The sequence below is a fragment of the Schistocerca cancellata genome, chromosome 3 (assembly GCF_023864275.1).
Source record: "Schistocerca cancellata isolate TAMUIC-IGC-003103 chromosome 3, iqSchCanc2.1, whole genome shotgun sequence".
NCBI lineage: Eukaryota > Metazoa > Arthropoda > Insecta > Orthoptera > Acrididae > Schistocerca > Schistocerca cancellata.
The window spans coordinates 562,478,232-562,499,916 of record NC_064628.1 but is presented as its reverse complement, the minus strand read 5'-3'; the positions used below and the strand labels follow the sequence as shown (position 1 = coordinate 562,499,916).

General features: G+C 42.3%; 1 protein-coding gene across 1 annotated transcript in view; it reads right to left on the bottom strand.

The window, feature by feature from the left end:
* Positions 1-21,685, bottom strand: part of LOC126176428 (cholinesterase-like) — a 68,796-nt gene that overhangs the window by 10,781 nt on the left and 36,330 nt on the right. The window contains exons 6-7 of the mRNA XM_049923585.1: positions 2,446-2,596; positions 2,158-2,339 (exon numbers count right to left, since the gene is read on the bottom strand). Of these exons, the coding sequence (XP_049779542.1) occupies positions 2,158-2,339; positions 2,446-2,596 (333 nt within the window). The remainder of the gene's footprint in view (positions 1-2,157; positions 2,340-2,445; positions 2,597-21,685) is intronic.

Sequence of the window (21,685 nt, the reverse complement as noted above, 5' to 3'; positions counted from 1 at the left end):
GATTATGCCGACACGTGCTCGATTGGTGACAGACCAGAAGATCGAGTAGGCCAAGGCAACATGCTGACACTTAGTAGAGCATCTTGGGTTACGATATCGCTGTGTGGCCGAGCGTTATACTGTTGGAAAACATCCCTGAATGCTGTTCGTGAATGTCTACATATACATCAACATGATTACTCTGCAATTCACACTTAAGTGCCTAGCAGAGGATTCATCGAACCATTTTCGTACTACTTCTCTACCATGCCACTCTCGAATGGTGCGTGGGAAAAAGGAACTCCTAAATCTTTCGGTTCGAGCTCTGGCACAACTTGTTGAATCACCAGACTGAGGTATAAATTTGCAGCCGATGTGCGTGGGATAACCACGAGAGTGCTGCTCCTTCTGCCATACGAAATCGTACCCCAGACCATAACTCTAGATTCAGGCCCACTTCATGTCACTGGTATTTTCAGTAACAATCCTTCTAAACTGCGTGATAATTGAGGCACAATGGTAGTGGCAGTGCAGGCAATTGATGACAAAACTAAAACCTGAGCAGCTGCGTTGAGGGATTCAAGCTTCAGAGGAAAAAAAAAAAAAAAATGGGACTCAAAAATCTGTAAAGGCGGGGTTTAAAGCATGAGCTAGCAACAGAGCCCTACATCACTCTTACATACTGAATGACTAGTTACTGTAACTAATGTGGAAAAATCTATGGTGAACCTCCTTTGGAGACCGTAATGTGAATAGTACCATGTGACTATACTAAATACTTGCGGTTCCCGACATGTAGCTAAAGTTCAGTCTAATAACACAGAAATGCTGAGAAAGATGATTATGATGTTCAGCTTGAAATTTCTGGAGCAGAGCCACCAGTTACCAGTTACCTAGCTGTGATAGTGTGATACTGCATGGTGCCTGAAAAAAATGGGAGACGTAGGTCAGGTAAAAAGTCATTCATATTACGCATTCAAACTTTACGTTATGCTTGCCAGCACTCCAGCACTCCATGTGTTAAATAGCTAGTGTATATACTGAGAGGCTTGCATATATATATATATATATATATATATATATATATATATATATATATATATATATATATATATATATATATCACTTTTGCGCTGCAGGTTACAAAGGTTTTTCAATATGACGACCATCTCCGTCCACGAGAGCCTGGAGCCGCACTAGAGACTGCTCTACTGTTTCCCGAAGCAACCGTGGACCGTGGAAAGATCAGCTGTCGTGACACATCACGTGTACTACTTGAAGATTGCACATTGCGTCCAGAATTCTCAGTCATAGCAATCTTCATCAACAATTGTGGTGCAGTTATCAGTCGCCTTTCGCATGAACAATTCCCAAATCACCAATTACTCGAACTTCCGAATCATGTTCTTCAACACCGGCGCAGGAAGAGAACTACTCTGTATTCCTTTAATGCGCCGATACTTACGAAGAGCAGCTGCGCTATTGCCATTGTTTTGATAAAACAGCTTTGTGAGCTAAGCGCTGCTCACCTTTGTTGACTGACTGCTGCTGTAAAGCGCACTGATGCTTGTGTTTCAACCGTACGTCGCCGTATCAATATCGGCGTGTAACGGAGAGTCACTCCACTATCACTACTGACAATGCAAATTCTACAGCATAGAGTATAAATATCATTCCTACAAAGATGGGTACCCATAAGGTAAATAATTTTTCATATACGCTGGTTCAAGTAGCGAAAGGTTATAACTATCTTGTATATGTTATTAATTATTATAGCACTTAGAAAGAGAACCAACCTCTTGGGTTTTCTTTTAGTTTACTCATTTTGAGCCGCCAGGAGCGAGCTGTGATAACAGATTATAGAAGCTAAACTTCTTTTCCTAAATCGCTAATAGCAACCGTCGTTCTCGATAACCGGTTTCGGTAATCGGCACTACGATGTTCAGATCTCAACAGACACGTTAAGAAATATGCAAATAACCTGTCTATTGAAATCTGAAGATGGTAAAATTTGTTACCGAAACCGGTTATCGAGACTGTGGTTGTTATTAGCGGCCTCGGGAAAGACGTTTAGCTTCTCTTAGTGGGTTGGATGTTCTGCAACAAAATCGTTAATTTTATTGTCACCGTGTTACAGTTATCACACAGTAGGAACAAAGCAAACAGGTATTGACTTACCTGCACTAACGGCTCCGGGTTTTCTGGAGAAATGCTTTCGTTGCCAAAATAAAAATTTCTAATCCTCAAGGCAGCTTCCGTCTGCTCTTCGGTTGTCGGTAGGTGAAGACAGGGACCCACAACTTGCTCAAACTGCTCGTTCAAGTTGGTGATCACCACTGATTGGCTGAGGATGCTGAAACCTTAAGACACAGAACGATCTAATAGGCGTTTACTTCAGGAAGTAAAAAGCTCAAAATTTTCTCTATATCCTCCATTTGTGCTAACGCATAATCATTTCACACTCACCGAGTTCAGCGGAAGTGACACCGATCATGAGGGGCACTTTCAGAAAACGGCCCTCGTTCAAAATTGAAATGGGGGATTCCGTCAGGAACGCGCTCTGTGTCGGAGGTTCTATGTTGGGCGACCATACGATGTTTGACATATACAGCTTCTCCTGCAAACAGAGCAAAAATTACTACTTTTCTCAGCATAGCGTCCAGCGCTGAGAACAGAACTAAGGATACGATTACGTTGTGATTTGTTATAAAGAGATGGTAATTATAAGCTGAATTTTATTTCTGCTGCTTAACCCAACAACAGACACACCATGTAAGGGTTATGTAATTTCTCGAACGCAAAAATTTAGCACAGAAGAAGCTACTTCGCTTCCGAGGTATGATACAAATAAATGAATTTTACAGTGAACCCTATATAACTCAAATAAAGTTGTGGCACAGTATAAAAAAGAAAGGATCTCTGTAGACACGAAGTTAACTAGTTAATATGCTTAACAACGTAACGAAAGAAGTTATAGTATATGTAAAACAAGAAATTAGCAGACAAATAAATTGAAATTAGGATACATTGAAACACTAGAAGACGATTTTTGAAGGTCACAATAAAGTTACGCTCTGCAACGAAGTGTGCGCTGATTTGAAACTTTCTGGGAGTTTGTCTCTTCCATGGGCCCAGGTGACGAAAGTGTCACCCACATAACGGAAAAACACACCTGTTTCCATTTGGATGACGCCAGGGACTTCTCTTAGAGCTGTTTTCGACCAGGACTCGAACCTGGTACTGGAAATTCCGCAGAAGTTTCAGATCATCGAACACTTCGCTAAAGAGTGAAATTTCATTCCAGAAGCAATCTCCTAGGCTATGGCAAAGCCGTTGTTCCCACAATAACATTTCCACCGGGAGTGCTAGTGTCGCAAGCTACTGTCATAAGTAAAACAGTCAAGCCAGGTCGTGAGACGTGCTTGTATACTGTAGCTCAGCCGCTACAGGATAGGGTGAAGGTCCCAGTTTCAAATAATGATGCGGTCCATGGTTTTAATCTGGCAGGAAATTTAAAATTAGGAGCGCATTGCACCAACATGAACAATGAACGAAAAACTTCAGTTGACGCTAACGGACTGGAAATTTTATATTACAAAACTGAGAGTTTCTAGCCTAAAACAGATGAATTTGTATATGGAGTACTTCGAAGAGGAGTTCCTCGTGTCATCCAGATGGAAGCAGATGTGTTTTTTCCGTTATGTGGATGACACATTCGTCATATGGACCCATGGACGAGACAAACTCTTTGGCTTCCTAACAGCTTTGAACTCCATACATCCCAACATTAAATTCACTATGAAGACCGAAGCAGAAGGCCGATTACCTGGACGTCATGGGCAAGAGAGTCCGCCCCCGTTAGCTCAGTGGTTAGAGCGGCGGAATGCCACGCCAAGGGGCCCGGGTTCGATTCCCGGCTGGAGCTGGAGATTTTTCTCCGGTCAAGGACGCAGTGTAGTGTTGCCCTCATTATCATTTCATCCCCAATTCCGACGCGCAAGTCGCCCAATGTGGCTTCGAATGCGGTGAGTACTTGCCCTCAGCGGCCGAATGGGAGACTCCCTGCCCACAAAGTCGTACTCTCATTTCCATTTTTCCATGGGCAAGAGAACAGGTCTTGGCATCCTTGGCCATAGTGTTTATCGGAAGAAAACGCACACTAATCAGTTTTTATGTGTAATCAGTTGCCACCACCCTTAGCAGAGAAATGGGGTCTAGAAACTGAGAGTTTCGCAAACCATCTCAAACCCAGAGAGTTTGCCCCATGAGCTGGAACATATCAGAACTGTATTTTGGAAAGAAAGGGATACCCAGAACAGCAGATTAGGCGCGTTTTCAGACCCACCACAACAATACAACCTGTGGAGATAGAAGAAGTCACGGAGAAAGAGGCAGCCACTACCTTTGTATCGTACATTGGCGCACTATCGGGAAATATCGGATGCATATTGAAAAAGCACCGTGTAAAAGTTCCATTTTGTCCGCCCAATAGAACGCGAGCATTATTGGAAAGCGTCAAAGATTCGGTTTGCGAAAGGCCGGAGTGTACCTGATTCCGTGTCATTGTCGGAAGACATATATCGGACAGACAATGAGCACGGTCGAGGATCGTTGCCGGGATCCCCAGAGGTACAGTCGGCTGGCGAATTTCAACAAGTCAGCGGTGGCAAGGCACTGTTTCTCTCAGAATCACGCGATGGAGCACGAACGTACCAGGATCTTGGCACAGACATCCTAATACTGGGACAACATCGTTATAGAGGCGATAGCAGATCGGTGGAGAGACAATTTCATCAACCGAGATTGTGGCTCTAACTTTAGCAAGGCCTGCGAACCAGCGCTGAGTTTAATTAAGCAGACTCTCAGCAAACAAAACCATCTGGTGACCAGGGTGGACAGAGCACCTACGTCAGCGACACCACAGATGTCGACGCTAGCCGGTTCGGACCGCGGAGGGAACAGCTCGCGGGAGGGAGGGATATAGGTCGGCCACGAGCCCTCAGAAGTTCAAATCATCAGCATACCTGTCGATGTCTGTACGTCTGATCACTGAAATATTGTGCCCGTTGGACATTATGAACTGGCAATTTAGCCGTGGACCGTTCGATCACAGCAGGATGTGGTCTAACGTACAATAAATGGTAGAGGGAAACACAACTTCACACATACATGGATTGGACAAAAGTATGGTAACACCGTGAGAAATGTGTGCATGAACACAAATTCAGAGGCTGGTCAAGCCTGCAGGATACCCTGTTGTATTTGACCACGAACAGCAACTGCGCAGTACCCTCAGCACGTTGGAAGAGTCAGTCGTTGTCAGAACAGTGTGGCACGTAGTTGTGAGTGCATTGTGTCACAGCTAAGTGGATTCGTTAAAATTCCTGGTGAAATCTTCAGCTGTCATTTATTTTGCACAATTCGCTACTAGGTTCGAATTCGAATGTGGGCAAATTGTACGTGCTCTTGTGGTGGCTGTTTCCGTCACCGAGGTACCCGAAGATTTATACCGTATACAGGAAAAGCGGAAAAGCATCATCCGATAAGTCACTACGAGGACGAAACTGTGTGCTCAGTGATTGTGACAGGCGGTCATTGAAGAGGATTGTGACGAAAAATAAAGGGACCATACTTTCGAAAGTTGCTAAGGAAACTTTCGCGAATCCTGTCAGCACCAAAAGAACACAAAAGGAGCTACAGATGCACAGAATTGCATGGCGAGCTGGAAATTCAAAATTACTCACCAGGAAAACATTTTGTCGAAGTCATAGAAACTCAATCATGGAGCAATGGAGGAAGGTCATTTAGCAGAATAGGTCTTCTTTGACACTGTTTTAAATATTTCGCCGAATTTAGGTCCCGACATTGAAAATGGTGGAGGTTCAGTGACGATTTGGGCAAGCATATCGCGGTATGTCTTGGGCCCCATTGCCACTGTGGAAAGTGGCATTACAGCGAAAGTTTATGTGATCCTTTAGGCTGATCAAGTCCATCCCACTGTACGATGTTTGTTCTCCCACGCTGATACTGTGCACCAGAACGACAGGACATCTGTTCACACAGGTCGCATCGTCAAGTTGCGGTTTTGTGAGCACAAGACTCAACTGTCGCATCTACACTGGCCACCGCAGTCACCACACAGTCACCAGATCTTAGTACTAATGATTCTTTGTGATCTACTTTGGAGAGCAGGGTGCGTGATCGCTATCCACTTCAATCATCGTCACCTGAACTCGCCACTATTTTCCAGGACAATGTTATAAGATTACCTAAGTCATACACGGCCTATATTTATCCATTCCGAGACGACTGGACACTGTTACGAATGCTAAAGGGTCCCCTACAGCGTGATGGGCACGTCGATGTGGTGTGTTTTTCACATTTCCCTATTTTTGTCCACCTCGTCTAGAAGTCACTCACTTACTTGTCAACCACAGTTAAACAACTCTATGTCACTGTCAGGTCCTTTAACTACGCAGGAACCCAGCTCATAACTCAGGTTATACAAAGAAACACACAATATATCCCCTCACACATACACAAGACCGAAATGTCACCAACCTAATGCAGCTGACAAAGTAAAACGTAAACATTCCACATAGCGCGAAACTTTCCTTGCTGTGGAAACCCGCTTATGATACCCCCATCAGAAAAACTGAAAACTGAAGAAAATATTGAAACACATGGAACAATAGCGCTTCTAAAACTCACGATGAACTAATGTTATTTTCAGTGGTGGTAGTACCATCTATGGAACCAATGCAGCCACTGACCTCAGCATTATCAGGTATTTTTGTTATGATAAAGGGTCTTTGAAGAAGCTTAGTAAATAATTTCAGAGGTGGTAGTATAGACTAATTCGAATAAAACATATCGTATAACATATCTTCTAGTTTTATTTGTTCGAAAGATAGAAGTTTCCATTTCGATTACTGTACTTATATGGATATGGTGTCTGTTCTTTCGGACATTCACAAATGCTAAGTATACTTATTATTTATTTGTGTATGGATTTTGTGATGGAAACGCTGCCACTGGCGGCTGTAGAGAATACGGTAGACGATATCCTAACCACAGAGTAACAGATACAAGAGTCCAGAATGAGATTTTCACTCTGCAGCGGAGTGTGCGCTGATATGAAACTTCCTGGCAGATTAAAACTGTGTGCCCGACCGAGACTCGAACTCGGGACCTGCGCTCGCCATAATTCGCCTTCGTCGGCGTCGGCCTTTCACGCCATGTGCAAAACCATAAAATGATGAGGCGGCTTTAATCTCGTTATCTCCCAAAAAATAAATTACCACTTCTTCGGGTTTAATGACAATGTGAAAATGAATGCTGTCTTCACCATGTACGAAACAGAAACAGTTTTCTTCGTCTTCACTTTCTTTTGTATTCTTGAACCAAATAGGCCTCCTGCGATAATGAAATGTAAAAGAAAATTCCTATCTTCCGCTCCTCACTGATAAGAAAATAAAACCATCCTCGGTGTGAAGTAGCTATTTATACTGGCTTTATCAAAATGTTTAATAAATGTAAACCTCAAATAATATCAATGTCAGTGAAAACTAAAACAAACTATCTTCATCACTGTGATTGTAAATTAAGGCAGTATATTGACCAGCTCTTGCTTTGTTTCCTCTGAGTCCGAAATATTTCTTGTTGCTTCTGTTACATTAAGGTCTTGATTAAAAATTTAGCATAATTTTCTTTATATTTACTAGTTTGCAGTAACTTGTGATGCTCAGTTAGCAGATAGATCCAAAAATCCTCTTTGCTTTTCTCTTCTTTGGTGAAGAGGTAATGCACTGTTGCTGCTTTCAGCCATTTGACTGCGTTTCTTTTCGTGGTAGGAAAGGATACATCATCCGGTGCCAAAAAGGACGCAGGTGTTATTGCGTTAGGTGACGTTCGGAGGGTAACCGCCAAATTTCGTCGTACATACAGCCATACATCTTGAACCCTGTCACACACGAACCGATGTTCTTCGTTATCAATTAAATTACACGTTTCACTAAGTGGCGAGTCTGCGAGGTCGATCGTATGAAGTTTAGAGTTAGTTGCAAATTTCCTGTTTACAGCGAAGTACCAAGTTGCTTTCAGATCAGTAGCTATGGTACGGTTATGAATATTGTCCCATATCGCTTTCCAGTTATAACATGGGTATTTGTCTTCTATTTTGTTTTTCTTCTTCTCTTCCATCAATTTGCCGTATATTTCTTTTACGTTGTTCATATCGTTTTCCGGAATTCGCGAATGTAGATAGCTATATTCTATTAAAAACCATCGCAAATGGTAAAGTGCGCTCGGTATATGCTGCACATTAATAGGTGGTGAGAGGTCATCTGGAGTTATTTCGGTGAGCAAGTGTGCAGCGAGACAACTGCTTGATTGTCTCCATTGCCGAAGCGTATTGCAGATGTACAGAGCATGGGACTTTTTTGTAACATCCGTTAAGTTTAAGCCTCCGTTTTTAGTGGCGAGTGTCAGAGTGTCATATTGGATTTTAAATATGTGACCACGGCTCACGAAATAGCCTATTGCCGACATAATTTGTTTGGCGATGACGGCGGGCATTGTTAGAACCTGTGCGGTATAGTTGACTTTGGAAGTAATGGAGACGTTCGCGGGAGACACTCGCTGAATTTCATTTAGTTGCCTAATACTGTGTGTCCGTACACTAGCACGTATGGTAGTTAACACTTGTCTGTAGTTGGTCGCAATAGTTTGACGTATATTTTTTCGGAAATCAACGCCTAGACACTTCAAGGCTGTGAGCTCGCGTAACTGACCTTGTGTGCGCATGCCAATGCCACGTCCGATACTGAATATGCCGGACTTGGTTTTGTTCAACATTGCGGCCGACGCTTTTTCGTATTTGTCAATTATTTGCATCGCCGTCTCGATTTCTGCCATATTCATAACAAGAAATCCAACATCATCCGCATAAACTTGACAAATTATTTTGTTTCCTCGTATTTGTAATCCTTGTAACCGTTGAGTCAAGGTAGCGAGTAAGTGTTCTATGGCCAAGGGAAAAAGGGCCATGGACAACGGACAACCTTGCCTGACGGAACTTGCGATCGCTATTGGCCGGCTAGGCTGTCCATTGATGATTATCCTTGAGGAATTATTCGTTACCAAACGCCGTATGACGCCAACGAATCTCGGCGGAAAGCCCATTGCATCCATCGTTTTCAGGAGGTAAGAGTGGCTGATCCTGTCGAAGGCTTTATCAAAATCTAACGACACGATGGCACATTGTAGTCGGCACACTTCAGCTATGGAAATTATGTCGCGGTTGTTGGACAGTGTCTGTTGAATTTTTCTACCCTTGCCCACACTAGACTGATACGGTCCGTTAACATTGGTCATTACATGTTTAAGTCTGTGGGCTAAGAGCCGCGTAAAAATTTTATAATCACTGTTCAGCAGTGTGATTGGTCTCAAGTTTCCAATTTTCTTGCCAGCCGAGTATTTTGTGGTTAACACTACGATCCCTTCTCTAAAATCTTTTGGTATCTCCTGAATGAGTGTCAGAAGTTCATTACAGATGCCTGTAATTCTATCTTTGATATGGTCCCAAAAGACTTGATAAAACTCTGCTGGTATTCCGTCGGCTCCATGGGATTTATTTTTTGCACTTTGATAAACAGCATACTCTACATCGTCTTCGGTTGCCTCTGCAATTAGAGCGTCCGCGGACGCGGTACTAACTCTTCCTTGCAGGGTGGCCAGTAAATCATCCTGTGCTTGTTCGTCTACTACCTTAGCTGAAAACAAGTTATCGAAATGGGTTAGGATTGCCGCTTTTATTTCGTTATGCATTGTCAAGGTGGTTCCATTCTCAGTTTTAAGCTCCGTCGGTATTTTTCGGAATCCTCTGTTAGTTTCACGAATCACGTGATAGACCGAAGTAGCTTCGTTTTGTGCTGTAGTCTCTGCTCTTGACCTTATTTGGTAACCCTCAAGCTGTTGTCGCCGTAACGTCAGTATTTTGGCCTGGACTTTTTTAATTCGTTCATGGTTCCCAATAGCTGATGCACCTTTCCGGTAGAGTTCTCGGAGACAGTGAAAGTAAAATTCTATTGTTCTTTTATGCCAAAAGCTCTTCTCCCGAGAGTAGTTGATAAAACATCGACGCCCGCATCTCGTGGTCGTGCGGTAGCGTTCTCGCTTCCCACGCTCGGGTTCCCGGGTTCGATTCCCGGCGGGGTCAGGGATTTTCTCTGCCTCGTGATGGCTGGGCGTTGTGTGCTGTCCTTAGGTTAGTTAGGTTTAAGTAGTTCTAAGTTCTAGGGGACTGATGACCATAGATGTTAAGTCCCATAGTGCTCAGAGCCATTTGAACCATTTTTAAAACATCGACGGATCCCAGGTTTGGCGCATTTAAGCCACCAGTCCATGGTCGAGGTGTAGGAGGCGAGTTTGGTCTCGCAGGCTCTCCACGTGGTGAGAAAGGCTTAGTGACAGGCAGGGTCTTTTAAGTGTGAAACATTAAGTTACCACAGCCCTTTATATCGACATGTTCCTTGTCGTTCCATATTTAATGTGCAGATATATGCAGCGTGGTCTGAAAAAACGGTTGGCCAAACTTCAGATTGCAGAATGCGGTGTTTCAGATTGGGTGAGACGTATATCCGATCTAACCGGCTTGCTGAATGATTAGTGTGGTGAGTAAAGCCGGGTGCAGCTCCGAGCTTGTGCTCCCACGAATCAGTTAAACGGAGGTCGGTTACGATCCGTTCCAGTTCTGGCGATTTGTTAAAGTTCGGAGTATGGTCTTTGGCATGAATGACACTGTTAAAGTCGCCTCCAAGGATGGTATGGTTGCAGCGTACACCAAACAATGGAACAATTCCTTCCTTAAAAAAATGTGCTCTTTGGCGACGATTGGTAGAACCAGATGGGGCATAGACATTAATGATCCTCGCGGTCTGGAAGGTGCCGGCAATACCTCTGCCGTTGGGCAGTTGTTCTATGTCTTTAATTATGATGCCCTCTTTGAAAATTAATGCAGTACCCAAGTCACGTCCGATTCCAGGATTGACTATAGCTTTATACCCTTGTATGAAGTCAAGTTTGATGTTTGCTACTTCTTGTAACAATAATATGTCCACATCAGAGGCATATAGGAAATATAGGAAATCTTTTAAAGTTTGTAAATTAAAGACGCTACATATTTTGTTGATATTCAGCGTGGCGATCTTATCGGCCTGCAACGGAACTACGTTCGCCAAAACGGGAGTATCTTTAGGAAAAACTCGAACAACAAGTCACATCGGAAAAACATCAAGTAATCTGATCTGATAGACATACGGACACAAGTCAGTATGCTGTTCAATTTAGAAATATTCATGGCTCGGGATCAGTCGGCTTCTCTTTGTCTGGGGCAGTATCTGCCGCGGAGTTGACATTCATAATGATGTCATCTTGTCTGGTGCCAATCGTGGCGACTCTAACGGTTCCTGTGGTGTCCATAATTGTTTCCTCCGCGGTAGTTTCGTCGACATCGTCGGTCCACAAAGTCGACCGATCTCTCACAGGCTCGTCATTCAGTGTTTCACTATGGTCAGGTTGATTCTGGTGACCTTTATCGTCGGGTCGAGAAAATGCTACGCCATCTATATGCAAACCAACAGAACCGGAGACATTGCCCAGGACCAAGGGGTCTTTTTTAGATGACTGCTGATTACATGTCAAGTTCTCAGATGCAGACTGACGTATTTTGCCCCCTATTTGCTTCGCCCGTTCACGCAGTTGTGGTGCAGTCTGTTCTGCACCTTGGCGCGCGATCCTCCGTTTTTTAGATTTCTTGGGAGAGGCGCCTCTTTGTGGACTTTGGTCAATACCTGAAGAAGCCTCAGGTTGCGAAGTCGCACTACTAGAAGTGGCCGTTGCCAGGTCTGTTTTCATAGCTCCCGAGAGGCGGTGGTCAGTTGCTGAAGAAGCTCCAGGATGCGGAGTAGCACCACTAGAAGCCAAGTCTGTTTCCCTTGCACCTGGTAGGCTTTCGACATCTAATGAAGTGTCAGGATGCAGTGGAGCACGACTCGAGGCGACCGAGGCCGCGTCCGTATCCATTGCCTCATTGTGCGGTTCCACAGTGACAACGGCAGGAACAGCTACTTTTTCCGAGGGGGGTTGGTGTTCTACAGATGTTACACTTGAGTCGGTCGGTGTGTCGGTCGCTTGTGGGTCGTTATTCGTAGTAACTTCGGGGGGCGCAGTACCACCTGCAAGACCGCGCGTCACGACTACGTACGACAGGGGCAGTGTTGACATAGCAGAGGGTCTAGAGGCATCGCCGGCAGGCAGTTGCGCCACCCGCCTTTGAAGACATTCAGTACGAACGTGGCCTGGTAACTTGCAAACAGCACATGTTTTCGGTTGATCATCGTACATCACAACAGCCCTATAGCCGCAGACGTTTATAAATGACGGAATGTGCTTCTGCAATTCGACTTTTAATTGGCGCACACCATTCAAAACAGGGAATTTGTGTGCAGCAGACCACCGTTCGGCAATATTACTCAAAACTTTACCGTATGGAGAAATAACAGCATTGATCTGGTCACATGTTATTTCAAAGGGAAGTTCAAAGACGCGTACGGTTCGAATACCTAGACCAGCATGTGCAACGATAACCTCCCCAACATTGCCGTCAGAATGTTTAAATTTCATGACGCCACCACAGGATTGAACTATTCTTTCACACAACTCCGAACTGGCAAGTTTGACAAAAACCACACAGTTCATAATCGAAAAATGGATACCGACAATATCATCAATTCCTATGTTAACAGTGGTTAAACATTGGACTCGCATTCGGGAGGACGACGGTTCAATCCCGCGTCCGGCCGTCCTGATTTAGGTTTTCCGTGATTTCCCTAAACCGCTCCAGGCAAATTCCGGGATGGTTCCTTTCAAAGGGCACGGCCGACTTCCTTCCCCGTCCTTCCCTAATCCGATGAGACCGATGACCTCGCTGTCTGGTCTCCTTCCCCCAAACAACCCAACCCAACCCTATGTTAACATCATCTTCTAACCACTGTTCCACATCAAATGATTTCGGTCGAGCAAAGTTGCGATCAAACGTAAATTTCAGTGTGTCTTTTCGTTGTGGTTGAGACATCTCTTAATGGGTTTCCATTGCAACAAAAACACTATAGACAACGACGCGCTGCAGCAAGAGCAGAGGCTTACCACGCGGAGCTAACGCAGCGCAGCGCACAGCACGGCACGTCCGACCTCCAGGGCAGCCGCCGGCTGACTGCTCCATCTGAGCTACCCAAGCACGACTCACTCCCCGTCCTCACAGCTTTACTTCTACCAGTATCTCGTCTCCTACCTTCCAAACGTTACAGAAGCTCTCCTGCAAAGGAAAAGGTCCCGAGTTCGAGTCTCGGTCGGGCACACAGTTTTAATCTGCCAGGAAGTTTCATATCAGCGCACACTTCGCTGCAGAGTGAAAATCTCATTCTGGAAACAGCCCCCAGGCTGTGGCTAAGTCATGTCTCCGCAGTATCCTTTCTTTCAGGAGTGCTAGTTCTGCAAGGTTCGCAGGAGAGCTTCTGTAAAGTTTGGAAGGTGAGAGACGAGATACTGGCAGAAGTAAAGCTGTGATAACCGGGCGTGAGTCGTGCTTCGGTAGCTCAGATGGTAGAGCACTTGCGCGCGAAAGGTAAAGGTCCCGAGTTCGAGTCTCGGTCGGGCACACAGTTTTAATCTGCCAGGAAGTTTCAGATACAAGAGTGTTAGTTCTGTGTTTTCACTGAACTGTGAGAGACTGGGGCACTGCTCAGTAGCCATGCCTCATCTGAACGTGCGAATGAACAGAGTGTGGATGAAATAGGATACTTACTCATGAGGTAGAATACAGTCCTGCAACAAGCAAACGCAGAATTTCTAAGCGCATCGAAGTTACACTTACACAACATGGAGTACATTACGTCAGCACGACTTTTGTCCCTAACATTAACAGCAGAGGAAAGCGAAGAGGGACGATTTGTATTTTTGGCTGCCTAATTTCAGATACTGTTTACTGATCAAGGCAATTTACTCGTAACAGTATCAATAAGACATTACGGTAAACTGAGAAAACTCAAATGTCTTTGACAATAGAAACTCCAGGAAAGCTCCTCTATAAATATGTGGAGTGGTCTGATATTCAGTGGACTGGGGCTGTTGCGTTACCGCTGTAGGTTACGGCGTCATTATCTAGACTATTTATTTTCAAGTCGAGTTCCGTAGGACCAAATTGAGGAGCAAATCTCCAACGTCATGGAACGTGTCAGTACATGAAATTACAACATAAAAGTAATAACAGATAAAAATTAAATTTTTATCAACCCAAAAAAAGTCAAGCCATAGGTTTAAGTAAACGCAATCAACAATACAACAAGAATGAGCTTAATTTTTCAGTGAACTCCCCGGCAGAATTGAAGGAGTGATCCATCAGGAAACTGTTCAGTTTCGATTTGAAAGCGCTTGTGTTCCTGCTAAGATTTTTGAATTCTAGTGGTAGCTTATTGAAAATGGGTACGCTCCACACCTTTCTGCACAAGTCCGATCCAATTGCAGGTTTGATTTCTGCCAAGTATTAACTGAGTGAAAGCTGTTTATTCTCGGGACTAAGCTAATATTGTTAACAAGAAATGACAGAAAGGAATATTGAGAGGCCAATGTCGAAACACCCAGACTCGTGAACAGAGGTCGACAAGAGGTTCGTGAATACACCACTTATTGCCCGAACCACCCGTTTCTGAGCCAAAAATATCCTTTTGCAGTGGGAAGAGTTACCCCAAAATATAATACCATACGTCATAAGCGAATGAAAATAGGTGAAGTAGACTAAGTTTCGTGTTGAACGATCACTCACTTCAGATACCGTTCGAATAATAAAAATGGCAGCATTAAGTCTGTGAACATGATCCTGAACGTGGGCTTTTCAAGACCGTTTATACCTATCTGAACACCCAGAAATTTGAACTGTTCAGTTTCACAAATAACATGCCCATGTGATATTAAAACGCCAGGTTTTGTTGAATTGTGTTTTAGAAACTGTAAAACTGAGTCCTACTGTGATTTCGCGTTAGTTTATTTTCTACAAGCCACGAACATATGCCATGAACTGCATTGTTGGAAACCCAGCCAATTTTGCACACAACATCCTTTACTACCAGGCTAGCGTCATCAGCAAACAGAAATATTTTAGGGTTTTCCATAATACTATAGTGCATATCATTTATATAAATAAGGAACATGGGTGGCACCAACACTGATCCCTGGGACACTCCCAACTTGACAACACCCAACTCAGATACAACATTACAGCAATTTTCAAAACTGTGAATAATGACCTTTTGCTGTCTGTTGCTAAAGTAAGAGGTGAATCAATTGTGAGCTACTCCCCGTATTCCGCAATGGTCCAACTTCTGGAGCAATATTTTGTGATCAGCACGATCAAACGCTTTAGTTAATTCAAAAAGTATGCCTAGCGTTTGAAACCTTTTGTTTAACCCATCCAGTATCCTCATAGAGAAAGGAGCATATAGCATTTTCAGTTGATAAACGACTTCTAAAGCCGAACTGTACATTTGATAGCAGATTGTGTGATATAAAATGATCAATTATCCTTACACACACAGCCTTTTCAATAACATTAGCAAACACTGATGGCATAGAAATAGGTCTAAAACTGTCTGTATTATTCCTTTCTCCATTTTTATAAAGTGGCTTTACTACTGAGTACTTAAATCGTTCAGGAAACTGACCATTCCTAAAGGAAAAATTACATATATGGCTGAATGCAGGACTAACATGTGCAGCACAATACTTCAATATTCTGCTGGGCACTCCAGCATAACCATGAGAATCCTTAGTCTTCAGTGACTTAATTTTTGACTCAATCTCGCCCGTATCTTTAGCATAGAGGAGTATTTCAGACATCAATCTCGGAAAGGCATTTGCCAGGAAAGTTATATGATTCCCTGTAGAAACTAAATTTTTATTTAATTCACCAGCAATACTCAGAAAGTGATTGCTAAATACTGCACATATATTCGATTTATCAGTAACAGAAATATTTTTTCTACGAACTGACTTTATATCGCCGAGCTTGTGCTGCTTATCAGACACATCCTTCAGAACTGACCATATTGTTTTAATTTTATCCTGTGAATTAACTATTCTATTTGCGTACCACATAATCTTTGCCTTCCTAATAACATTTTTAAGCACCTTACAGTACTGTTTGTAATGGCCTACTGTAGCTAGATTGTGGCTACTTCTAATATTGTGATATAATTCCAGCTTTTTTCTACACCATATCTTTATCCCACTAATCAGCAACCCAGGCTGCCTTCTATTGCTAGTACTCCGTTTAGAACGTGCTAATGGCAAGCAACTCTTAAAGAGCATGAGAAATGTGTTAAGGAAAGCACTACATTTGTCATCTATGTTATCGGCGCTATAAACATACTGCCACTCTTGCTCTTTGTCGACATCTAAAAAAACTCTCTATTGCTTTTGGATTAACTTTCCTACATAGTTTGTAATTATATGTGACATTTGTTCCAGTACAAAAGGCTTTTAGTGTTAAAATTTGTAGATCATGGTCTGAAAGGCCCTTCACCCTTTTACTAACAGAATGCCCATGTAGTAATGAAGAACGTATAAAAATATTGTCTACGGCTGTGCTACTGTTCCTTTGCACCCTAGTTAGAAAGAAATACAGTCTGCATCAGATCATACGATATTAGGAGATCTACCAACATTCTTTTTCTTGCACAATCATATACAAAATTAATACTGAAGTCACCACATATAACTAATTTCTGGTACTTTCTACCAAGTTAATCAAGAACCCTCTCTAATTGGAGCAGAAATGTTCTGTAGTCAAAGTCAGGGGACCTATAAACAACGAGCTTCCAGTATTATTTGGCTACAAGGATGGTTATATTATTGCAGCATTAATGGGTCTCTTGCACATTCTAGTTCTCAGGTGTCATGTCATCTAAACCTAACATTCTCCGGAAGATGGATCAGCAGAAATGGTAACGTTTCCTGGCCTTAACCCTTTCAAGTTTTACCTTTAGTGATGGATGAAAGGCGAAGTCTGCAGAGAAAAAAAAAGGAATCACATGAGACGATTTGAAGATTCCGGTAATGAATGTTGCTGTTCTCATACAAGAACGTTAACACAACGTCAGAATAGGTACACGTGCTGTTGTCAAGAGAATTCGAAAGTTGACTGAAGTGGTAGGTGGCACTGTTTGTAAAAATCAGGGTTGAAGTTGATCCTCTGCCTTTGCTTAACACCTTCTGTGAATATTTGTTTGGATTATTTTGTATCAGCTGTGTCTCTATAACCAATAAAAACTCCCGATGTCAAATGCGGAATTTTTTATACGAAATACTCCATCATATTATCTAAGGAAACTGGGTAATTTTTTATTTCATACGTCCTTGTTGCATTGTGTAAAATTCAGCTATAGTGGTTAACGGCTTCGGACCGACACGCTCATTCTCCAATCACTCAACCTGCTATTAACCGTAATCATTCATACCATATGGTGCTACAGACGCTACCAGCTTCTGTACAGAAAAATAATCTGGGCGACAAATACCCTCATTGCTCCTAGCCTATGTGTCTGTTGCAACCGACTGATACAACCAACAACATGCCTATAAGATTATCTCTTGATATCTCCTGAAACACTCGCATAATCCTAAATAACAAGGACCTGTTTCTACACACATGGGGGTTGCATTATATGTCTGTTAGGAAAAACAGGAACAAAAACAGAACAGCTACAGAGCGATTAACATCTACTTACAACAGAGGAGGAGCATGGTGACAAAGGACATTTGAAAGACATAGAAATCAATTTTTCTTAACACTACATCAACAACATGCATGCTAAAAATGTCGCTTTATTCATGAAGTGAGAGAGCAACAATACAAAGGATGATGCACACGAGGTCTGCGGAAAAATTTACATGAAGAACCTTCTCAGAATCATATAAAACAGCAAATTTCAGTGGCGAAACTGGATGAGAATAGTAAAGGACCGATCTTGACTTATTCTCTATTGACGTACCAAGAAGAGATAAAATGAAAGAAAAAAATCAGTTCTCACAACAAATATTCACAGTTTCAGAAATTTCCGTAATTAATACGAGTGCCCCAAGACAAATACTTATCCAAAGCACAAGAACCATAACAAAAACAACCAACTTTGATATACGACACAACACAACATTCGCAGACCACTTTCACAACCACTCCTACATTCTAACATACATAAAAGCAGCATGAATGTTCTCAAAACAGTTAGTGTCAGAAACGTAACTGGAAACCAAGAGAAATTTTCTGCACAGAAAAAGGTTCAATCAAAAAACGAGCCTTGCCAATCAGGTCAAATTGACAAAAGAGCAAGCACTGACAGTTTAGGACAAAAAACACTACAACTAACAGCACAATAAATCATGCATCAGCAGATCGTCAAGAGATATAAAATTCCTGTAACCACACAGTACCGTCTCTCCTTTTCCCTTAATATACGCAAGTGCGACAAGTAAATAAGCACGTAGAACACAAGTAAATTTCAATCAAGTATTCCCGATCTGGTAATACTTCAAATCATTGTATATAAAAACATGCAATAAATTACAGAAAATAGAATGTCTTTCTTTTTAGTAGTAGAACAGACATAATATTTGGAATATAAGAGGAATATCTGAAAAATATCACAACTGCCTTAAAAAGTGGACCGCTGCGAAGGATTCAATAAATACATCATGGACAAAAACGTAAGGTTGCAAGTTTTACCAGAGTTTAGATTTATTTTTAATTCTTAAATTTTAAGCTGTATTCATTATAAAAGTTGTAAGACTACTTAATAACCTAGAAAGAGAACTGATGAGAAGTTACTTCTAAAAAAATATGGACTTTTATATTACAAAATATTATTTTCTTATCAGACAGTGAAAAGTTTTGCTAGTGTTTCCCATGCAAACATCGTGTCTTCTGTTCACGATTCTTCTGCCCCTCTATGGTGTTCTAAATTGATGTTCAAAATCGTTATTTACGTTACTAAATCTTTCATATTATATCACCACTACTGACTGCACGCATTTTATGTCTTGTTTTCATATTAAGCGGGTTCCCAGGGTAAATGCTATCACGTAATCACAAACGCGTCAGGTGTTTATTCCTATTTTGCTTAACAAATGTTCATCATCATCATCATTTAAGACTGATTATGCCTTTCAGCGTTCAGTCTGGAGCATAGCCCCCATTATACAGTTCCTCCATGATCCCCTATTCAGTGCTAACATTGGTGCCTCTTCTGATGTTAAACCTATTACCTCAAAATCATTCTTAACCGAATCCAGGTACCTTCTCCTCGGTCTGCCCCGACTCCTCCTACCCTCTACTGCTGAATCCATGAGTCTCTTGGGTAACCTTGCTTCTCTCATGCGTGTAACATGACCCCACCATCTAAGCCTGTTCGCCCTGACTGCTACATCTATAGAGTTCATTCCCAGTTTTTCTTTGATTTCCTCATTGTGGACACCCTCCTGCCATTGTTCCCATCTACTAGTACCTGCATTCATCCTAGCTACTTTCATATCCGTAACCTCAACCTTGTTGATAAGGTAACCTGAATCCACCCAGCTTTCGCTCCCATACAACAAAGTTGGTCGAAAGATTGAACGCTGCACAGATAACTTAGTCTTGGTACTGACTTCCTTCTTGCGGAAGAGAGTAGATCGTAGCTGAGCGCTCACTGCATTAGCTTTGGTACACCTCGCTTCCAGTTCTTTCACTATGTTGCCATTCTGTGAGAATATGCATCCTAAGTACTTGAAACCGTCTACCTGTTCTAACTTTGTTCCTCCTATTTGGCACTCAATCCGTTTATATTTCTTTCCCACTGACATTACTTTAGTTTTGGAGATGCTAATCTTCATACCATAGTCCTTACATTTCTGATCTAGCTCTGAAATATTACTTTGCAAACTTTCAATCGAATCTGCCATCACAACTAAGTCATCCGCATATGCAAGACTGCTTATTTTGTGTTCACATATCTTAATCTCACCCAGCCAGTCTATTGTTTTCAACATATGATCCATAAATAATATGAACAACAGTGGAGACAGGTTGCAGCCTTGTCTTACCCCTGAAACTACTCTGAACCATGAACTCAATTTACCGTCAACTCTAACTGCTGCCTGACTATCCATGTAAAGACCTTTAATTGCTTGCAAAAGTTTGTCTCCTATACCATAATCTTGTAGAACAGACAATAACCTCCTCCTAGGAACCCGGTCATATGCCTTTTCTAGATCTATAAAGCATAGATATAATTCCCTGTTCCACTCATAACACTTCTCCATTATTTGCCGTAAGCTAAAGATCTGGTCCTGACAACCTCTAAGAGGCCTAAACCCACACTGATTTTCATCCAATTGGTCCTCAACTAATACTCGCACTTTCCTTTCAACAATACCTGCGAAGATTTTACCCACAACGCTGATTAAAGAGATACCTCTGTAGTTGTTACAATCTTTTCTGTTTCCATGTTTAAAGATTGGTGTGATTACTGCTTTTGTCCAGTCTGATGGAACCTGTCCCGACTCCCAGGCCATTTCAATTATCCTGTGTAGCCATTTAAGACCTGACATTCCACTGTATTTGATGAGTTCCGACTTAATTTCATCCACCCCAGCCGCTTTATTGCACTGCAATCTACTGACCATTTTTTCCACTTCCTCAAATGTGATCCTATTTCCATCATTCTTATCCCATTCTACCTCGAAATCTGAAACATTACTGATCGCATTTTCACCTACATTGAGCAACTCTTCAAAATACTCCCTCCATCTGCCCAAGGCATCCACAGGATTCACCAGCAGTTTTCCTGACCTGTCCAAAATACTTGTCATTTCCTTCTTACCTCCCTTTCGAAGACTGCTAATTACACTCCAGAATGGTTTTCCAGCAGCTTGACCCATAGTCTCCAACCTGTTTCCAAAGTCTTCCCACGTTTTCTTCTTCGATGCTGCAATTATCTGTTTAGCTTTGTTTCTTTCTTCAACATAACTTTCTCTATCTACCTGGCTTCTGGTATGTAGCCATTTTTGATACGCCTTCTTTTTCCTTTTACAGGCTGCCTTGACTGTATCATTCCACCAAGCTGTTTGCTTCATCCTACTTTTACACACTACTGTTCCAAGACATTCTTTAGCCAATTCTAGTACTGTGCCCCTGTACCTTGTCCATTCTTTTTCCAATGACTGTAATTGACTACATTCAACTAACTGGTACCTTTCTGAGATCGCTGTTATGTACTTGTGCCTGATTTCCTTATCCTGAAGTTTCTCCACTCTTATCCTCCTATATATGGACCTGACCTCCTGCACTTTCGGCCTCACAATCCCAATTTCACTGCAGATTAAATAATGATCAGTGTCATCAAAGAATCCCCTGAATACACGTGTGTCCCTCACAGCCTTCCTGAATTCCTGATCTGTTATTATATAGTCAATGATAGATCTGGTTCCCCTGCCTTCCCAAGTATACCGGTGAATGTTCTTATGTTTAAAAAAGGAGTTTGTGATTACTAAGCCCATACTGGCACAGAAATCCAAGAGTTGTTTCCCGTTCCTGTTGGCCTCCATATCCTCTCCAAAT